The sequence below is a fragment of the Octopus sinensis genome, linkage group LG7 (genome assembly GCF_006345805.1).
Source record: "Octopus sinensis linkage group LG7, ASM634580v1, whole genome shotgun sequence".
Classification (NCBI taxonomy): Eukaryota; Metazoa; Mollusca; class Cephalopoda; order Octopoda; family Octopodidae; genus Octopus; species Octopus sinensis.
In genome coordinates, this window is record NC_043003.1 from 77,951,615 (window position 1) to 77,973,237 (window position 21,623).

Consider the following 21,623-nt stretch of genomic DNA (forward strand, 5'->3'; position numbering starts at 1 on the left):
CTCAAGGCTGTGGTATAAGACATTTCTCCAAGATACTACACAGTAATCATCTGCAAAACAAGAATAACCACAGAACCTCTTTAACATTCTAAAGTATGAGGATCAAGGGTTAGGTGTGATCTGAATGGCTAGTGTACCAGAGAGGATCGAGACATTGTAATTGACAAGTGAGTTCAGATGGATAATGGTACACTTATACTTACTAATTCTGAAAAGAAAAGAGCATGAAAGTGCTACTTTGAAGGTTATTAAATATGAAGTCTTCCTAGCATAATCCTAACAGAGGGACTAGTAGACAGCCATGTGATAAAACAATGAAATGCCTCATAGGTCTAGCAACCCAATTCTAATCTACGAATGTTGTTGCTTCATGTCAATATTTAAAAACTAGACGGCCCAATGAAATGATTTTTCCAGGGACATATAACGTTGGTAATCTTACTATCAAAAGCTCAGTTATGAGTCCCTCAAAGAGCCACAGAAGTCATTGACAAATGGTATATTATGAAATGGCTGCACTAAATTACATCATTGATCCTATAACTGAATCATGTGTAAACAATAGTGAAGTATTCTGGTGTAAGATAAAGACATTTGTTTCAATTTTTGGCACAAGGCCAGAAATTTAGTAATTTCAGGGGAGACGGTAAATCGATTATATCAACCCCATTGTTCAACTGGTACTTATTTTATTGACCTGGAAAGGATGAATGGCAAAGTCGACCTCAGCAGAATTTAAACTAAGACCATAAAGACAGACAAAATGCATTTTACCTGGCATGCTAACAATTCTGCCAGTTCACCACTTCAAGGTATAGGATAAAGATATTAAAAAGAATAAGTAAGAAAATCTGGGTGTAATGAAGTGGTCTCAATAAAATAAATGCCTTTACAGATATTGGTTTCATTTTTACACTAAAACACCATGACAAAGAAATAATGTTTTCCTAAACATTGGGAATTATCCTATACAGAAAAATATTCATAAATATTAATGAATAGAAAGCTTTAGAAAATGTAAAGATTGTTACTTTATGTATTTTCAAATATTTTTCTTTATTTCCAAGTTATAAAAAAATTCACTTTTATGAGTTGATTATTAAGGTCTACCATTCTATCAAATATTAATTCAATGTTTTCATTATGGAATTTGGAAGAAGATGAATAATGCAAGGCTATGATACAAACTTGTTTAATAAAATATATTCTAAATAAATGGAAGATGGTGTAAGTGGATTCTTTGGCTAGTTTACTTTGTCTTCACATAACGTTTGTAGATTGGAATTAATTTCTTCATATCAGGAATAGTAGGTGTTACACTCTCCTTTTCAGAACAAGCAGTGAGCCATTTCTGGAACCGAGGATACCAATCAATATCAGATGGTATTTCAAAATTTTTATAATGTTTCAAAACTTCCAGCCTTTGCAACCATGGAAACACCATTATATCAGCAAATGAAAATGAGTCCCCCATGAAGAAATTTCCAGTTGGAGACATGGCTTTCACAAAACTTCCAATATTTTCAACAAAAGATTTCTGTGTTTCACCAAGATTTTCAGGATCTGATCTCAGAATAGCAAAAAATAATGGGATTATTTTACTTGTAGCATAATCACCCCAGATACGAACCTGAGCCTTATCATAAGGTTGTTCCATCATAATTTTGGGGTTTTGTGGCCAAGCTTCATCAATATATTCCATACATACAGCAGATTCATAAATAATTTTATCATCATGTACCAGCACTGGTACCAAGCCTCTTGGATTCAGTTTTAAAAATTCTTCAGTCTTGTTATAAGGATCAATTTCTTCATATTTAAAAGGAATTCCTTTCTCCAAGAGAGCAATCCAGAGTCGTTGAGCAAATGGACAGTACCAGGCACTTAAAAAGCGAAGTTTAGTACTTTCAGACATATTGGGAAAAGGAACCTAAATGAAAAAGAAGCAAAAATAGTTTAAATATATATCCATAAACTATTAATCAATAATTCTGAGTAAAAACAAATATATTTTACATTTATAAATTACATTTGTATCTTTGTATTATGTCTGTTTTTCTATGCTAGTATGAGTTAGACATGCATATTATCGAAGAAAAATTCTTAGTCAGATGCCCGTTTTATCATTAAGTCTTGCCTGCTTTTCTACTAAAGGGATTTTCATTCCATTCTTTTAAAGAAGTGCAGGACTATCAGATGACTTTAGATAGGGAAATGCCAACAAATTTCATGGTTTGAAGCTCAGTGATATTCTGGAGATGTGCAATATGTAAACATTTACACATACACACACAAAACCATACATATATATATCCTCCATTGCACCTGTACCACACGATGATAACTTATGGGTTCCACAGCCACCAGAAAATGTTAGTAAATCCTATCAAAATGTTAATAACAAATTTAAATTTCATTCACATTAAAAGAATCAATATTGAAATATGTGATTACACATAAAATTCTTATTAAGGTATCAACTATTAAATGCAACCTTTTACATTTTTTCCAGGTAGAGGAATTGATGGAGGTTTCAGCAGGAGAGTCTGGAGGTGGCAACAATGAGGAAATGGATGAAACATTTGAGCCAAGAACAAGGACCTGCCCCCACTTTCCAAATCAAAATGAACTGAATGATCTCATTAGGGACTTTGGTCTCACTAAGTTAGGAACTGAGCTTTTAGCATCCAGGCTGAATGAATGGAATTTCTTGGGAAGGACTGTAGATTAACAGTATATAGGAAGCACCATGAGAAATTCAAAGTATTCTTTGACATAAGTGAGGATCTGTGCTGCTTCAAAGATATAAATGGCTTGTTTACAGCTATTGGAATTGATCACAACCCTGAAGAATGGTGACTTTTCATAGATAGCTCAACAAAAAGCCTCAAAGCTGCTTTATTACACAATGGAAATCAGCATCCATCCCTGCCTATTGCATACTAAGTACAAATGAAGGAAGAATATGACAATGTGAAAGAGCATCTCGAGAAAGTAAACTATAAATTTAAATGGGAGGTTTGTGGTGACTTTAAAATGTTTGCCTTCTTACTTGGATTACAGGGTGGGCACACTAAGTATTTGTGTTTTTCTTGTCTATGGGGCAGTGGGGCTGATCATGAACATTACCAGAAGGTTGAGTGGCCCCCACAAGATGACTTCCAGTTAGGAAAGCTAAATGTAGAGCCTGCAAAAGTGTTGTTACTTCCACTTCACATAATGCTGGATCAGGTCAAACAGTTAGTAAAGGCTTTAGATCATGGTGAAGAAGTATTTCAAGAGATTCATCTACTCTATCCAAAGCTATCTGAGGCAAATGTTAAAGGTGGTATATTTACTGGACCACAAGTAAGGAAAATTCTGAGGTCAGTAAAACCTGAAAATTTGATGAGTGATCTGGAAAGAGAGGCAGGGTTTGCATTTCAAGATATTGTCAATGGATTCCTTGGTAATAAAAAAAGACCCAAACTACAAGCAGCTCATAGCAAAACTTATTGAGAGTTATAAGAATTTAGGCTGTAGAATGTCATTGAAAGTACACTTTTTGCATTTGCCTTTAGACATTTTCCGTGAAAATTTAGGTCAAGTGAGTGAGGAACATGGTGAAAGATTCCATCAAGATATTGCTATAATGAAGAAAAGATACCAAGGGAGATGGGGCACTGCAATAATGGGGGACTCCATATAGTCAGTGGTGCATACAGATATAGGAGCTCACAGTAGGAGAGCATGACCTTCGGTGCATTTCTAGTAAAATCTTATAATATCATCATGGTTTTGCTTACATTTCTCATTAGTTTGAAAATAAATATTAGGACAAAATATTTTTTGTTCCTATTAATGTACAATGTGAATAAGTTGAATAAAGTATATTACAGCTAAATTTTATTCCCATTCTATAGAAAACCGAAATTATCTTCTAAAATATCGATGCTATGCAATTTTCAAGAGTAGTTTTGAAATCAGGAGAAAAAAAATCACCCTAGAAACACTAAAAACATTTCGAGAAGCAAAGCTTGTGTTACTTAGCATTATGCATACTAAAAACTTTGGGGATCTTTACCCTTTGAATGGCAGATCGGGAAATTAATTTTTTGTAACTAAACACTTTCAAACTTCAGACACTGGTAGAATGTGTTATATAAAACATCTTTTACTCTTAGTGTTGTTGAGAAAAGTTTTGTATTTTCAAAGTTATTTCATGTTAAAGTATTGGTATTTTGGTAATTTCAACCAATCAATGACGTGTATTCAGCTGAATAAAATTACTGCTGTTGTTTGTCAACAACAACTATCGGTTGAGTATATTTTGTTTCTCACTGTTATTTATGACATCGTTCGTGCATTTGTACTGGTTTTAGCTTTAGGGTTTTAGGGTTAGGGTTGGGATTTTAGGGTTAGAGTTGCAGAAAAAAGTGTAAAAATGAAGAAATTGGAAGGGGAGGGGGGCAAAAAAGTCTTTTCAAAAATAGCTGAAAAACAGAAAAAAAAAAGTAAAAGCAGTAGAAATGCACGAACAATTGTGGTGGTGCCATGAAGTAAACATACTTCAGATACACTCGTTTATTCATACAAACATAACTGAGATGAAATATGTCATAAATAACAATGACAAATGAAATATACACCGCTGGAAGTTGTTGTTGACAAACAACAGCAGTAATTTTATTCAGCTGAATACACGTCATTGATTGGTTGAAATTACCGAAATACTACAACTTTAACACGAAGTTTGAAAGTGTTTAGTTCAAAGGGAAAAGATCCAATTTTTGTTCTATTTAGTGAATACACAGCTGACACCTTTCCTCTAACTATTACTGTTGAATATTCACAAGCTGTCACAGACTGTTTGGTCCCAATATGACAATGAAGAAGACAAAATAAAGCAGTTAGGCCACAACCCACATTTACGCAATATAATTGAAAATTAAGCAAAGGCTAAGCCAGAATATTAGCTATAATGCTAATGCTAAATATAGTTTCTTATCTGTTATTTTAAAAAAAAGTAAAATGTTCAGAGTGGAAAAAGCTATTTCACAAAATGTTTCACTGAAGCCCGTCGTATATATATATATATTTGTAAAAAAGAAGTTTGAAAACGCCACTATATTAGATAAATTTTAATTTCCTTATGAATTTTACATGTTTCGGTTCTTGAAAAAACGAACCTTATCAAAAATATTATAAAAAGTGCAATAGAAAAGTTCATAATCGTTTCTTACATATATATATATATATATATATATATATATATATATATATATATATATATATATATGTATGTATGTATGTATGTATGTGTGTGTGTGTGTGTATATATGTTTGTGTGTCTGTGTTTGTCCCCCCCCCCACATCATCGCTTGACAACCGATGCTGGTGTGTTTACGTCCTCGTAACTTAGCGGTTCGGCAAAAGAGACTGATAGAATACAAGGCTTACAAGGACTAAGTCCTGGGGTCGATTTTCTCGACTAAGGCGGTGCTCCAGCATGGCCACAGTCACATGACTGAAACAAGCAAAAGAGTTGGGCATACATGCTTATATACATGCTTATTGCAGTCGTCGATTTGTAGTTTGTTTACATATCCATTCTCTTTTACTGCATCATGCAGTTTGATATTATCTATTTTGGTGCCTTTGCATATTTTGTGCTATTTTTCAGTGTTGGCTTGCTGTTTCGAATTACAGCACATTTTCTTTCATACCAAAGGTTTGAAAATTTCTGAAGATCATAACTGTCTGACATTTTTGAAATGAGGAAAATTTTGAAATAAAATATTATGTAAAAAAAAAACATATAAATGCACAGGGCGGAGGTAAGAGACATGGACCACCCCTTTTCGTTTTTTTTTTTTTTTGCAGAAACCCTCTTTTTCAACTATGGAGATTCCGAATTTGCAAAAGAAAAAAATCGGCAATTCAAAATGGGGGGAAGGTTAAAATTCTGAAATGCCGATTTTTTGGCAGATTTGGAATCTACGCAGTCGAAAAGATAGGTTTCTGTAAGAAAAAAAACCCCTGAAAGTGGAGGCGGTCCATGTCCTTTACCTCCTCTCCGGTCAGAAAGTTTGTTTGTTATGTATTTAAAGCATGCTATATTTGAGTACGTGAAAGTAATAGGTTCTTTTCAATCTGACGGCTGAAAAGATCCAAGTAATATTCTAATCATAACAAACTAGTTAATAATCAGTGCGTGTAAGTGTGTAAACTTTAAGAGAGAGTCACTATACAATATGTTGTACAATGGGAAGAAGTGGAGACTCAAGGGATCCCCCGGCAGCACATTCTAGCTACGCCCCTAGTAGCATCGTAGGAAACAACTCATTTCTATTATTAAAAAAAACTACATGCAAAGGGGATTACAAATTAAACAAAAATGAATTTTCCTCGTGTAAATTTTCAAACTATTTTATGTCCCTAAAGCGATAGGTTTAATGTTGAAAATGATAGAGATCGAAATAACGGAGACTGGATTGGGATTAAGTCAAATTTACAATTTCATAAGTAATGTGTTGACTCAGAAACATAAAGAATAAAATAGGCAAATTTTATTCTTTACTGGCAGTATCGCCCGGCGTTGCTCGGGTTTGTAAGGGAAATAACTATATAAGCATTTTTAGAGAGTTATAGCCAAAAAATAGCAAAAAAATGCATTAAAAATGGGGAAAAAATTATGGTAAATTTTTTTAAAAATCGTTGAATCATCGTAGACATTTTTAGAGAGTTACTTCCCTTATATAATAGCGAAAAATGCATTAAAATGGGAAAAAATGACGGTAATTTTTTTTTTAATCGTAGACTCATCGTAGACGCGCGCTAATACCCAGAAGGGCTCGATATGAATCACGACTATAAGATACCCGGTTTTGGTTAAACTGCACCGCAAAATGTGGGAGTAGTTAGGAATCTAAATCATAGGAGACAGACACACAACTTCACTTTTATATATAAAGACTAGCAGTATCGCCCGGCGTTGCTCGGGTTTGTAAGGGAAATAACTATATAAGCATTTTTAGAGAGTTACTTCCTTTATAGATGCCAATTCGGGCTTTCTTAGCCATTTCTGTTTTGGTGTCTTCAAGCCATGAAGTCGTTGTTCTAAAAGAACGCTGGTCTCCTTGACAACGCTTTACGACGTTGATTTCCTTAAACTCCCTTCCCCACAGCTTCACGAGGGAGGGAAGAAGGGGGAGAAGCAAACACAGGTGCAGGTGTTTGAGCGTGGACGCCAACTCCGCCGCCATCGACACACGAAAAATTATGCATTAAAATGGAATAAAAAAATGATGTTAAATTATTTTTAAAATCGTAGACTCATCGTAGACGCGCGCTAATAGCCAGACGGGCTCGATATGAATCACGACTATAAGATACCCGGTTTTGGTTAAACTGTACCGCAAAATGTGGAAGAGTTAGGAATCTAAATCGTAGGAGACAGACACTCACACAACTACAGTTTTATATATATAGATATATATATATGAATTTAAAAACAAACGGGATCATCACGGCTGGAACGCCTTTGATCAGATCAATCAGTGCTGAAACCAGAATTAAACATCAAATAACAATAACTAATATAGTAAGTTTAAACAGCGGTTAATTAAGGTTATCCATGTATAAAAAAACACAGAAGTCCTTTTAAGAATAATTAAAACCCAAAAATCGACAGTTAGTCAATGAAAGACCCTGCCCTCAGTGTGTGTGTATTCAAAAACGCTTCCTGGGGTACTTTTCCGCAGATTTTATTTAACATATGCTTTTACTTACCTCACTGCAAACAACTCGAGCAAACTTGTGCAAACAAGTAATTTCACTTGCTTCTTCCCGCTGTCTGTTCAATGCAAGCAGGTATGTAGTTTACAGTTGGAGTATGCGTCAATATACACCCAGAAAATACGTTTTGTAATAAATACATGACCTTCAATGTGTGTGTGTGTGTGTGTGTTTGTGTGTGTGTGTATATGCGTGCGTGCTTGCATGTGCATATATGTGTGTGTTTAAATTCCTCTCTCTCTCTCTCTCCCACTCTCTCTGTCGAAAAGAAGTCGGCTGTAGTAGTATCAAGAGAGGTATGGGTTCCGCCAGATCTAAACCTACTCGTGACACTGTCACCAAAGAAGCAAGGCAAGTTCAATGATCTGTGTGTATGGTGGTGGTGGTGGTGGGGGGGGACCTACCTATACAAATGTGCCGAACTCCGACTTTGTTTGATTCCTCATAACTTTCAGAAAAAATGTAAATTATTTAATGAAAGTTTCTACAAATACGCTTCAGATGAGTAGATCCTGATTGCATAGGAATTTTTAGGATGGGCTTTGCTGCCCTAAAATGGGTACTTTTTTAATGAAATTTTCTACAAATTTTCAGAGCGTGTAGATTACTATTATATCAGAATTTGATATGAAAAAGACAAAAAAAAAAAAAAATAATTGGGCACACATATGCACATACTGACATAATTTTTTCCGAAACTTTTGTAAACATGTAATGTGTGTCAGTACGTATGTGTACGAGTCAACCTCTTTTTTTTTTTTTCTGAAAGGTATGTGCTGAAAATTTTCATAGAAAATACTCGTTTTCCTGAAACTTATGAGGAAACAAATTTGACTCATGTGAATTTTCCGAAGCCCCTCTCCTAACTCACGGAAAACCTTTTTCTTTTCCCCAACAAATTGCGATATAATCGGAATCTGCACCATCTGAAGCATATTTGTTGAAAATGTCTCTAAAAGATATACACGTTTCTGAAAATTACGAGGAAATATATCGGGGAGAGACAATATTATAGGTAAGCCTATATATACAGGGTGGTGCATGAAAAAGAACCCGGTTTCGTAGCATAGTGACAATACAGAAATATATTTATACACGAAAAAGTGCTAGGCTTTTCCTTTGCATGTGTCATTGTGTTATTTCAGAACTGAATTGTCAGTCCATGACAACGTCAGAATATACAACCAAATTCTGTTCAAGTACGTGATGCTGATAAGGCACAAATATGACGAAACATCGATGTCTGTCGCTCTTGAATGAGATTTGGGGCGAGTTGACTCGCTTGGCTATGACTTTCAGATGTTTTATGCAGCGCTTTGAGATAATCATCCTGATCGTGCTAAATCGCAGCCTACCGGCAAAAGAGACCGGGTCGTTTATTGAGTATGTGAGGTCAATACTGTTTGCAACACTAGCGCTGCTCCTTTAAATCATATTTGAATTTATTCTTACGAATGCATTGCCAGGGCATACCAGCAAATGGTTTTTACACTATTTGTATATACTCATGGAATGGCACTTCCGTTCAACTCCAATTCGGTTCGGGTACGTGATGTTGATAAGCCACAAAACTGACGAAACATCGATGTCCAGCGCTCCTGAATAGGATTTGGGGTGAGTTGTCTCACCTGTCTATGACTTTCAGGTGTTTTAACACCCTCGCTTTGAAAGAGTCATCCCACCGTGTTACTTCGCAGGCTACAGGCAAATATGCAGAGCATACGTGTAATAGATAAAGTTTACAAAATTTTCATATCTGAATAGTGATTGTTGGCGTCGACAATTACGGCTGACACGGTTGAGTGAACACGTCTAGTGATTATCTCAAACGACCAAGGCTCTATCTCTCTCTCTCTCTCTCTCATTTTAATTTGACGAGTGATAGAGTAGGCAGGAATTGCGTGTATGTAGTCTAGTGGCTGAATGCTTGCAATTTGCATGTACATATGTAGGCATAAAATTTTTGATATTCACTTAATTCGTGCGTTAGTTCCATACAAGAAAAAGTCTTGACTGTACCCACAGTCAACTGTGTACAGTCAATGTGTCAAATGACAGAATGAGTTTGTGCGTGAGTAGTTATTGGTGAATATACTTTGTTAATGTTTATTCAGTTTTGGTTTGTATTTTGGTACGAATATATTTTCGTTGTTCATTCGTATTTGACCTGTGGTATTGACTGAACAAAGGTAAGGTGGGGAGACTTGGAACTTGGTGGGGAACTTTTTTGGCACATATGTCTAGGTTTCACTTAGTGAGATCTGTCAGGTACTGGATCCTCGTATTTGTTGACGATGAGTATTTAGTCTGTTTCTTCTACACTTGACAGATTAAATTCAGGTAGCCTTCAACGTTTGGGACTGACATCAGACTCGTTCACTCAACCGTATCAGCCTCAGGTTACAGAGCCAAAAAATATTGTCATGTAACATTAACGCACGGACATACTGGGGAACTTATGAAAATTTCTAAGCCTAATTACATGATCATCCTTCGCTAATCAGATTGTATCCTAAAGAAATATTAATTTGAGTCATGTTCTCTCTATAAAAACAAGAGAATTTTCGAACTCCCGCCAGAAACAAGACAGTTGAAGCATAGCCCCACGTCTTTCTATTTCAACGTTTGAAAATGAGAAAAATCTATGAAACCGGTTAAGCCTTTAAAAATAAATCACTTAAAAGACTCCCAGGACACATTCCACTCCTTTTTTCTATTTCTACCCGTGTTGAATAAGATGTTGATATATATATATATATATATATATATATATATATATAGTTAATCGAAACATGAAAACAAAAAGAGAAAACACAACAACGCTAGGACGTGGAACAAATATAGTATTATTGGACGCTCAGGAAGGAAGGGAAGAAGGAGGGTTTAACGTTTCGAGCGGAGCTCTTCGTCAGAAACATAAGAAAAGGAAAGATCCAGAGAAGGGAAGACGGAGGAGAAAAAATCGCCAACGGTACACACGCGGTCACGGGACAAGAACGCAAAACATCTAGAGAGTTAGGTGATACAAAAAAGGGGACAACAAAACATCCAGACAGACTATACAAAGAGAACAAGGGTGAGTCATTCGGAGTTTTCTATCCTATACATACATACATACATACATACATACATACATACATACATACATACATACATACATACATACATACATAGAAACTTTACAGTTATAAAAATAGAATGAGAGAGAGGGACTCTGATATGGAGACAGACACATTAATCAAAGTGCTTTTAATTATACTTACAAGCAATAAACATGAGCTGAGTAAAAAACTTAATAAGGAAAGTAAAGTTACTAGCCACTCCTCATAAATTTACATCTTCATACGTTCATATATCCATTCACAGACACTCGAGCATATTTACGTTTATGATGCACAGGTGTGTTCAAATGCATTTGTGCGCATCTATGAATATAGACGGATATTTAAAATGTAGATGTAGATAAATTGACATACAGTTGGGTGAAAGCCATGTGTGTATGTGTGTGTGTGTGTGTGTGTGTGTGCGTGTGTGTGTGTATGTGTACGTGCGTGCGCGTGTGTGCATGCATGTGTGGGTGTGCTGATAGATTTACAAAATATACATTGATATATTGTTAGAAGATATTCTGAAAATTGTAACTGACATTAAAAGAAATGTTCAGATAAAGGACTAATCGACTTTATGATTGTTAATATCATCAGCCTTTAAGGTAGTTGGGGAAAAACAACTTTACTTTTAATATCTTATCACAATTGAAGGTGGCGAGCTGGCAGAGTCGTTAGCACATCGGGTAAAATGCTTAATGGGATTTCGTCCATCTTAGCTTTCTGAATTCAAATTCCGCTGAGATTGGCTTTGTTTTTCATCTTTCCGGAGTCGATATTATAAGTATCAGCTGAACACTGTGATCAATGTAATCGACTTGCTCCCTCAAAATTTCAGGCTTTGTGCTTGTTGTAGAAAGGAATATGAACAACTTTTAAATTTCAGATATATTTGGACAATGAAGTAGCAAAAGTGTATTTCTGAATGTCTGAAAATACACTTTTGTTGCGAGAATCTTGTTTTATAAAGGAGTTTTTAATAAATCAGTTATAGATTAATAAATAAATAAATAAATAAATAAATAAAGAAAGAAAGAAAGAAAGAAAGAAAGAAAGAAAGAAAGAAAGAAAGAAAGAAAGAAGAAAGAAAGAAAGAAAACTCTCAAACGAACTGGCATGTAAAAATGAATTATTGTGTTTCAAATAGATTCATTGTACATCGAAAACCATGTCACTGACACAAGTCCACTGCAAATGTCGAAAATTAATTACTGACGGGTTTTAACAAGCCTCTCTGATTTCTTTCCTTTCTGTTCTCTTTCTTTCCGACCTCACTCTTTTGGTTTTTGTTTTGTTTTTGTTTTCTCTTTTTTTTTTTGCTTACTTCTTTTCTTAGTTACTTTGATCTTTATTTTATAAAATATCATAAAACATTACATTATTTTGTAAGTAGTTCGGTTGTCTTTTTATGAGTGAATGAACCTACTTTTTGTTGAATGTGTAGTTTCACTGAATTGTTACTGTTTGAACTGTAGACTTGTGGATTTTTTTATCATTTTCAGATTTAATTCCTCTTTGTTTTGTAATCGACGACTCATCCCCTCCACCGAAATTGCTGCCCTTGTGCCAAAATTTGAAACCATTACTATTGATATTTATGTCGAACACCTGCTGTCGCGTAGGGGAACGGATCCCGCGGTCAATTGAATCTATCATTGAAGATCGCCCCGCCGCCTTCCTTTAACCGAGAAAGAAAGGCTGTGTTTATATGCCTGGTAGCCATGGCGAAAGAGGTTGTATGGTGGACGTGATTGAAGGGGCTGAAGATAAACACTTTTCTCTTCGGTCAATCCCTGATTACCTTCACTTGAAAAGGAAAATAAGGGTAGAGAGGGAAGTGCTGTCTTCTTGCCAATTTGCTGGAAGCTGGATGAAAATGGCGAGAATAGTGCGAGTGTTCGGCCTTCAGTTGGAAAAAAGGGAAAGGCAAAAAAGGCACTTGTTCTAAAAGTCAAGGCACCCATGGTTTTTTATAGGTTTTACCCCAAGACACCTGATGAAGGCTGGAGGGTATTTGAGCGGAAACGTTGTATTAACAACAAACAAGATGATGACAAATATCCGTCAAATGTAAATAATGTTTTTCAGCCATGTTAGTAGTTGAGTGCTGAGTGCTGATAATTCCAGGTGCACCAATTACTATTAGTATCACGTCTACTCTCTTCATTGACCACAACCTTCGTATTTCCCACTTCAAATCGTCATAGTTGTTTCTTTTTTCTTCTTTCTCTTTGATCCTGGTGTCACCGGGACATGCTAAGTTGATAATCATTCATGTTCTTTCTTTTTTCTTATTCATCATAACAATGTCCGGTTTCCGATGTCTGGTCAGGTGATCTCACCGAATCATTGCATCCCACAGGATTTTACACTTCTCATTCTCAGTGACTCCTTCTGGGGTTTTCTCATATCGCGTCTTTGCTCTTTGTAGGCAGTGATTTCCACAGAGCTCCCAATGAATCATTCTTGCCACATTGTCATGTCCTTTTTATTTGCGTTGTATCAATTTCGGGCATTCGCTAACGATGTGCCATACCGTTTCAACCCTCTCACTACACATTCTACATTTGTCGTTATCGGTAGTGTTGTCTATTCTGCACTTCACATAATTAGTCCTTAACGCTTGTTCTTGAGCTGCGCATGAGTGCTTCTGTTTCTATCTTCAGGTCACCGCCTCCTCATCCATAGGAACCGGTCTTCTACATCTGTCTTGGCGTTCACATCTCTTGCAAACTGACCTTACATTTTTCTCCTTCTATGCAATTAATTTTTTTTTTTTGTTTATTTTTTCTTTAAATTTTTCTTTCATTACACAATTCCAAGTTTTGATGACGCCGGCCTTCTTCGTATGTTTCAACAATGGCTCCACGGCATTTTTTATATACCACCCTAAGCTGTTTTCTTCTGCTTCGATACAGTCCTGGTAACTGATGAAACCTCTCCCGCCCTTTCTTCTGGACAAGTAGAACCTATCATTATTATTTATACGCAATTGTTATTAATAATAGTATTTCTTGCATTTTGTTTTTACTTTTGTCATATCGACGAGTAGGGAACGTTTTCTATTTATTAATAAATTACCTTAAAATATGCTAGAAATATCTTTTCTGGGATACCATGATACAAATCAAATCATCAGACGGCACATGTTTACTAAAAGAGAAAATTACTCAGAAGAATCGCCGAGTAAACAGTCCGGGCAGCTTCTTTCGTCAAAATTCAAGAAAAATGCAGCTAGAGATATTAAAGGAGTGAGGTTACCTTTCGTTCAAATATCACAAAAACATGGAACCATGATCGTGTGCGGATTGAGAGATCGTGATATCTACAAAAATGACGGAGACAAATCCGTCTGCTCCAACTGTAGAAGTATAGCACTCTTGTCCAGTGTGTGGAAACCAATCTCTAAAGATTATAAAAAGAGTCACGACGGGGCTTCCGTAGAGCACGAGTTACAACCGATATGATCGGTTCAATGTTACTTAAAACGAAATTCATGTATCAATATCAAGTCCTATTCATCACCTTCGTGGATTCATCAAACTCTTTGACACTGCAATCAAGGAACTTCTACTGGAGGTTCACAGAAAGAGTCTTTGTGTGTGGTGCGGGTGCAAGGAAGAGATGCATAGAACAAAAGACATTCCTAGAGTTGTTTTCTTTAGGAGTTTCTCCTTTCGCCGTATTTAGTTTCGTGTTGTCGGTCGTTAGTTAATTCTGGTTTCCTTGAATCCCAAACAAAGGTTTTTCTTCACTTACTTCAGCAGCAACTGGTACAGTCACTTTTAACTACTTCCAGTAGTTTATCAATTGTACCACTTGCACAATTAATATTCTAATATAAACACATACACATTCTACTTTTTTGTGCTGTTTTAAAAGTCGGCATAACATTTATCTTAGAAATTTATTAATGTGTTGTATTTTATTCCCTGTTCCTCATAGCTTCTCCCTCTATGACCCAATTGGATTCCTTCAATACCAAAGTTGATCATTAGGCATTATTAACTAATGCAAGCGCTGATAGCCTGTAGTAAACGTTTAAGCCTGCCTGATACGTCCGACTGGTCATGGAATTTTTATCGTCCGTTGTTCCCATTCTATCAGCCCGAGTGCATTTAGGTGACAGTAACTATGAGTACTGAAGATCAATGAGTACTTTAATCTAGCTCTCGGTAACCAGTGAGTAATTGATGGACTCCTCTTTGAAAAGAAAATTCACACCCTTTGAATTTTAAGGCTTTCATCTCAGAGCCCTATAGCAGACTTGTTCTAGTTTCTAAAACTTCTCTTCGAAGCCTTGATTGCATCAAATTATAATTGCTCTTAGCTGACCTGACGAACTGATAAGTCAAAGTAGTTCTTCTCATTATTGATTAAAGGATGAATCCTATAAATATGATTTCGTTGTATTTATACCTGTGTTGGCCATTGTACAACACGATTTTTGTCCTTGAGTAGCGAATGTTATTTCCTATTTGCTTACACCTAGAAAGTATGAAAAATAGCTAATATTTCCTTCAAATTTTGCTTTTGTTATATTTATTCAAACACCAAAGAATCCTTCTCGGCACATGGTTATGATGCTACTCACTACGCCTGCTCATGATCAGAGATGCAAATTTTGTCAGCCACTAAGGGATATGTTCCAAGTGGTTACGGTCAAACAACTGACAAGCAAATCTATGGTATTGAACAGAAATATTTGCTATAATGATATTTCTGCTTCAGCAACTCAACGCTGAATCTGTCTGAAACGTAATGGAAAATAGGTCAGTTTCAAAACATTGATGTCCAGGTCACAAAAGCAACGTTTGAAGGAAATCTTTGTCATTTCCTTTGATTCCGGGATAGAAGCAAATTGGAAAGAAACACTTAATGACCAAAGACCAAAAATTTTGTAACACAGTGTATTCGGATATTTATTTGAGGAAGCAAAAATAGAAGTGGACTTTAGTCGCTGTGATAAGTATTCTCTTGATGTCAGTTGCAGTCAAGAACTTGAAAACTACTATCGTCACCTGATTTGCCTTGATGGAATACTATTTTCATCTAGGGTGCGTTAAGGAAAAATAAATAGCCCCTACCTCCAATACCTGATCAATACTTTAACTGACCCAGCAGAGTAAGGACTTTTTCATTTTTGTTTGTTTGCTTTTTAATCTTAATCAAAAAAAGTTGACCGCAGCGGAATTTGAACCCAGAATGCAAAGGACCAGAAGTTAGTTCTGCCAGGTATTTTGACCGACGCTCTTACAGACCAGACAACCCACCACTTATAACTTAAGGTGAAAGTTTTGTAAAGTGTCACGTGGAATATCAGATCTCAACAACCAGAAGTTTGGCAGCACATATAGAAGATAATGAATTAGTGTAGTTTATTTTTATTTTATTAAATAAATGTGACCTAATGCTAAACGTGGATACGGTAGAATAGTGATAAGTTCTAAAATATTGAGATGGCGATATAGGTTAGTTTACTGATTGAGCCATTCCACGTCAGTAACTTGTCTATCTGCAATTTTTGCCCATGATCAAATAATCTGGAAAAGGATGGAGCTTCCCCTTATTGTTCCTAAGTGACTTTTGCATCAAACTCGGAAATTTTGTTTTTATCTCATGCACATAGACAACTTGCTCTGATGTTTTAGATGAAGACTAAACTTCTGGAAGCAATAACGGATTCTTTCGCACATCGTAGATGTTGCTGTAAATGGGGAGGCGATCACTGCTTCCATAGCCAAACGGAACAAAATCCATAAGTACTGGGACTTGTCAGTGAACCATTTCTTATTTCTTTATTGCCCACTAGGGACTAAACATAGAGGTGACAAACAAGGACAGACAAAGGGATTAAGTCGATTACATCGACTCCAGTGCGTAACTGGTACTTAATTTATCCACCTCGAAAGGCAAAGTCGACCTCGGCGCAATTTGAACTCAGAAAGTAGCGGCAGACGAAATACCTATTTCTTTACTACCCACAAGGGGCTAAACACAGAGAGGACAAACAAGGACAGACAAACGGAATAAGTCGATTACATCGACCCTAGTGTGTAACTGGTACTTATTTAATAGACTCCGAAAGGATGAAAGGCAAAGTCGACCTCGGCGGAATTTGAACTCAGAACGTAGCGGCAGACGAAATAACGCTAAGCATTTCGCCGGACGTGGTAACGTTTCTGCCAGCTCGCCGCCTTGTGAACCATTTCTTTCATCCTATAGCGTTTGAGATGTTCTTGTCATCGTTAGCGGCTCGCCTTGCTGAAGTGTCAGATGATGCCAATAAGGGTGCTTGGCTGTTTCAACACCTTAGCCTCGCCAACGCCCGCGGTAATGCCGCGAGCGAGAATCTTGTTATCTACGACCAAGTGAAGCACTCAGAGTTGAACTAGTTTCTCTGTCTTTCTTCCTCTTTGTTTCGTTTTCTTTCTTCACTTATGTTTGTGTTTCCTTGGTTTTGTGTTTGCATTTTAATGTAGTTTTGTATTATATATGCATCGTGTACATACGTGTTATATAAGTAATTATTAAATTATCTAAATTTTAAAAAGATTAACGAACAATTTAAAAATATGTAGTTGTTTACTGTCTATAGCATATTGTTATGGGTTTTGGCTAGTGCAGTATTTCTGACCCACTTCGTGAATGATGGTGCCGGCAGGTCTGGAAGAAAAGAGACAGCCCTTTGTTTGCTGGGAGATTGATGGGGTTTTGGAGGGACCTTTTTGGCCCCGTGCGGTCGATTAGGGGTCAGAGAGAGATGTGAGGAAGAATCTAGCAGTAGTGAGAAAAAGATAGAGTAAGGAATCTAAGAGCAGATGGAGAGGATATTGGCAGTGAGAGAGGATGAGGGGCGATAGAGATAGGCAGTTAGGGACCATGGCAGATAGAGAGGCTATAAGCAGTAGAGACAGATGGAGATTAGGGTAGTGGGAAGGAGCGAGAGGAAGTGAGGTTTTGGTAGTTGGTAGTCGGTCGTCAAAGAGGACAGTCGGATTTTGGAAGTCAAAGGGAGTAGTTGGAACCTTAGGAGCAAGCGGCTGGATTCAGGAGTTTTGCAAGCTGGAGTTAGCAGTACTGAGAGAGAGATGCGGTGCAATATGGGACACTGGCGATTCAATTAGGAATTAAGGTATTTGATTATGTATTGATACGTGTTACGATGTAAAAGAAAAAAAGAGAAAGAAGAGAGAAAAAGAAGGACTCTGATGTAGACGATAATGAACTTTGAATTGTAACGTGAATTGTTGTGATACGAACATTGTATAATGTATCGAAGTGTTCTGATTGGACTGTGACGTATCGTGAACATTATTTGATCTGGACTTGTTGTGTCGTTACTGAACACTGTTATATTGTTACATGCATGTTTAAATGCTTTGATCTGTGGTATACCCGTATGATGTATTGATTTGTTGTTTCCCTTAAATGCTTTGATGTATCTTGATGTTGTAACAATTGATTGTCATATAAACTGTTGTTAAATGTAAGCCAGTGTTGCCGTTTTGCCTCTGTATCTCTGTGCTGCTGCGGTTGTTGTTGTTGTTGTGTATATCTCCTCTCTCTCCTCTCTCCGACGAGTTTCCGTAGCTTATTCGCTGCATCGAACGGGCCTGTGTGAGGATTTCCGTAACAGTTCGAATCGGAGGTCCCACCCTCGTAACAGCATATTTAGTACATTCTTAACCCAAATAGCTGAGATAAACACTACGTTGGGCAAATGATTTTCGTAGACGCTAGACAAGTCTTTACAGGTCGAATATATGCTTCAAAAGATTTCGATTGCAATGGACTATGAAATAAACACACCAACATAGATTGTCAAACGATGGTAGTGGGGTCAAACACACAGATATATATATATATATATATATATATATATATATATATATATATATTATATATATATATATATATGATTGATTGATTGATTGATTGATTCTAGTTTCAGCTCATGAGCTGTGGCCATGCTGGGGCACCGCCATTTGGTGTTGCTACATGGTTTTTCTTCACGAAAGCTTTTTAGCAACTGCCATTTGGTGCATGAGAGAGTTCGATGCAGCTGCCCTCATCTGCACCTCCTGCCGTGAAGTTGGTTCATCTGGGATACCTGACAGGAAGAGATCCAGTTTCATTTTAAAGACATCTGCATCCACCCCATGCAGGTCTCTTAGGTTCTTCGGGAGGATATTAAAGAGCTGTGGGCCTCGGAAGCCCAGGCTATCACAGTATCTTGTCCTACATCTTGATGGCAAATTTGGAGTCCTAGGCACCACGCAGTGGCGCCCAGTTCTGGCATTTGTGTAACTCTCGATGCCAAAGTTTGGGACAAGTCCCTCCAGGATCTTCCAGATGTATATTATGGCATATCTTTCCCGCCTACGCTCCAAGGAATATAGTTTTAATCTCTTGAGTCTTTCCCAGTAGCTTATATTCTGCATAGAGGCTATCTTCTTCGTGTAGCTACGTTGGATCGCCTCAAGTTCTGTGATCAACTTGACACTGGATGGTGACCATAACTGAGAGCAATAGTCAAAGTGGCTTAGGACAAGTGTCCTCCAGAGGACCATCATGGTTTCTTGTTCTCTTGTTCTAAAGGTTCTGAGAATCCATCCGGCCAGTCGTCTACATTTCATTGCCAATTTAGCAACATGTACATGAAAGGTTGCGTCATCACTCATGTAAATACCCAGGTCACGCACTGATTGTGCCTCTGGGATTGCAATTCAGTGTATTCATTGGGTATTGCATTTAGTTTTGCATGCTGATAGTATAAAGCTTGAAACTTTTCAGCATTGAACTGCATGCTATTCTTTTCAGCCCACTTGTATATTTTGTCCAGCTCACATTGCAGGCGTTTAGTGTCCTCAGGATTCTGTATTGCCTGTGAAACTTTTGTATCATCTGCATAACTTGTGATCGTGGCTCTCTGCGTGGCTGAGGGCATGTCTGAGAGGGCCATTATGAACAGTAGTGGTCCCAAAACAGTGCCCTGCGGAACACCGCTCACTATATATATATATATATATATATATATATATATATATATATATATATAACATTCAAAATGTGACCGCCAGTGTACCGTTGGCGATTTTTTTTCCTCCGTCTTCCCTTTCTTGGATCTATCCTTTTCCTATGTTTCTGACAAAGAGCTCCGCTCGAAACGTTAAATCCTCCTTCCTTCTTTCTTTCCTTTTCTGAGCGTCCAATAATACTATACTTGTTCCACGTCCTCGCGTTGTTGTGTTTTCTCTTTGTGTTTTCATGTTTGGATTGACTATATATATGTGTGTGTATGTGTGTGTGTGATGGGCTTCTTTCAGTTTCCGCCAACCAAATCCACTCACAAGGCTTTGGTCGTCTGAGGCTATGTAGTAAAAGACACTTGCCTAAGGTGTCACACAATGAGGCAATACCGGGAACCTTGTGGTTGGGAAACAAGCATCTTACCACACAACCGTGCCTGCGCCTTACAAATCCAAAACCGAGGAAAACACAAACATGAGCGAACAAAGTAAAAAAAAGAGGGAAGAAAAGGGGAAGAAAGAAGAGAAAGAAAAATAGCATGTATTCAACACCAGGTGCTTCAGTTGATCACATCCCACAAAGTTCAACGGAATTTTGTGGGATGTGATCATCTGCAACTATTAACGTTACAAAACAAGTTTAAAATTGTTTGTATAATCGTTTTAATTTATTTTTTTACTGCTATTTATTAAAGTTCCAAATTATAGAGTTATCAGCTAAACTATAGATAACAACCGTTGGCTCCTTGTTGAACGAGAAATAACTCAGTAGTGATTTAATATCCAAGGTTCTTACAGTTACTTCCCTTAGATAATTCTGTCCCGGTGTTAATTTTGATAGATAACCGCCAGCCATTCACGTACGACTGCAAAGACAATGAAGCTCCAGAATAAATGGGTTTCGGTATTTAATTAAGTATCTTGACACTCTGAATTAAAACCCCACTGAGGTTAACTTTATCTTTATGGGTTATAATAATTACCCTAGTGTCAAGTATTTGGATCAAGATCTGGACTTGGGCTCAGCATAGGAACTGCTTGTGTAATCAAGTAAGGCTGTCGCCTAGCAGCTAAGCTAAACATATCCAACACTTACATCCACTTCTGTGCCACCCAGATATCTTCCTTAGTTACAAGAAATCATGCAATCACGGAGTAGGTTTATAGAATTAAAAAAATTATGACTGCATTTGGCTGGAATAATTAATTGAATAGTACTGCTAAGATCATAAAAGCCAGTTACAGATATCAGAGGAAGGATGGTAGATTTAATTATCAACAAAAAAAATTACAACTTTGCTTCTGCGATGCAAATACTCAATGTCCATTGTATTCATTTATAATGGCATTGTGCCAAAATTTGAAACCAATAAAGTAGAAGGGTTAATAATAGTACAAAGATTACTATTGTTATCTTATATAATCTGTACCACATTCCAAGAAATTGCTCACAAAATTTATAAGCTTTTCTGAGATAATCAAGAATGTCTTCAATATTACAGATTCTCTCTCTCTCTCTTTTTTCTTTGTTTTTGAAATGTCAAAAATAACAAACTAATAAGTTTGCTTCCCAGCCACATGGCACCTAGAGCATCTCACTTGTTAACCATTCTTCATCCATTAATATTGTTCTTTGCACCCCCATGTTACAGTAACCATCTCCCACTCCCCAAACCACCAAATTATCTCTCCTCATGCAGATGTTGTC

General features: G+C 36.8%; 1 protein-coding gene across 1 annotated transcript; it reads right to left on the reverse strand.

The window, feature by feature from the left end:
* Positions 1 to 1,018: 1,018 nt before the first annotated feature.
* On the reverse strand, positions 1,019 to 7,927 carry LOC115214221 (glutathione S-transferase U20-like). Its single transcript, XM_029783333.2, has 2 exons — positions 7,771 to 7,927; positions 1,019 to 1,930 (listed from the first exon to the last, which is right to left on the reverse strand). The coding sequence occupies exon 2, from the start codon at positions 1,913 to 1,915 to the stop codon at positions 1,250 to 1,252; it is 666 nt and encodes a 221-aa protein (XP_029639193.1). The 5' UTR covers positions 1,916 to 1,930; positions 7,771 to 7,927; the 3' UTR covers positions 1,019 to 1,249.
* Between the last annotated feature and the right edge of the window lie 13,696 nt (positions 7,928 to 21,623).

What these genes read in the sequence shown, in the direction of transcription:
- LOC115214221 (XM_029783333.2), bottom strand. Translation starts at nt 1,915, where the DNA reads ATGTCTGAAAGTACTAAACTTCGCTTTTTAAGTGCCTGGTACTGTCCA.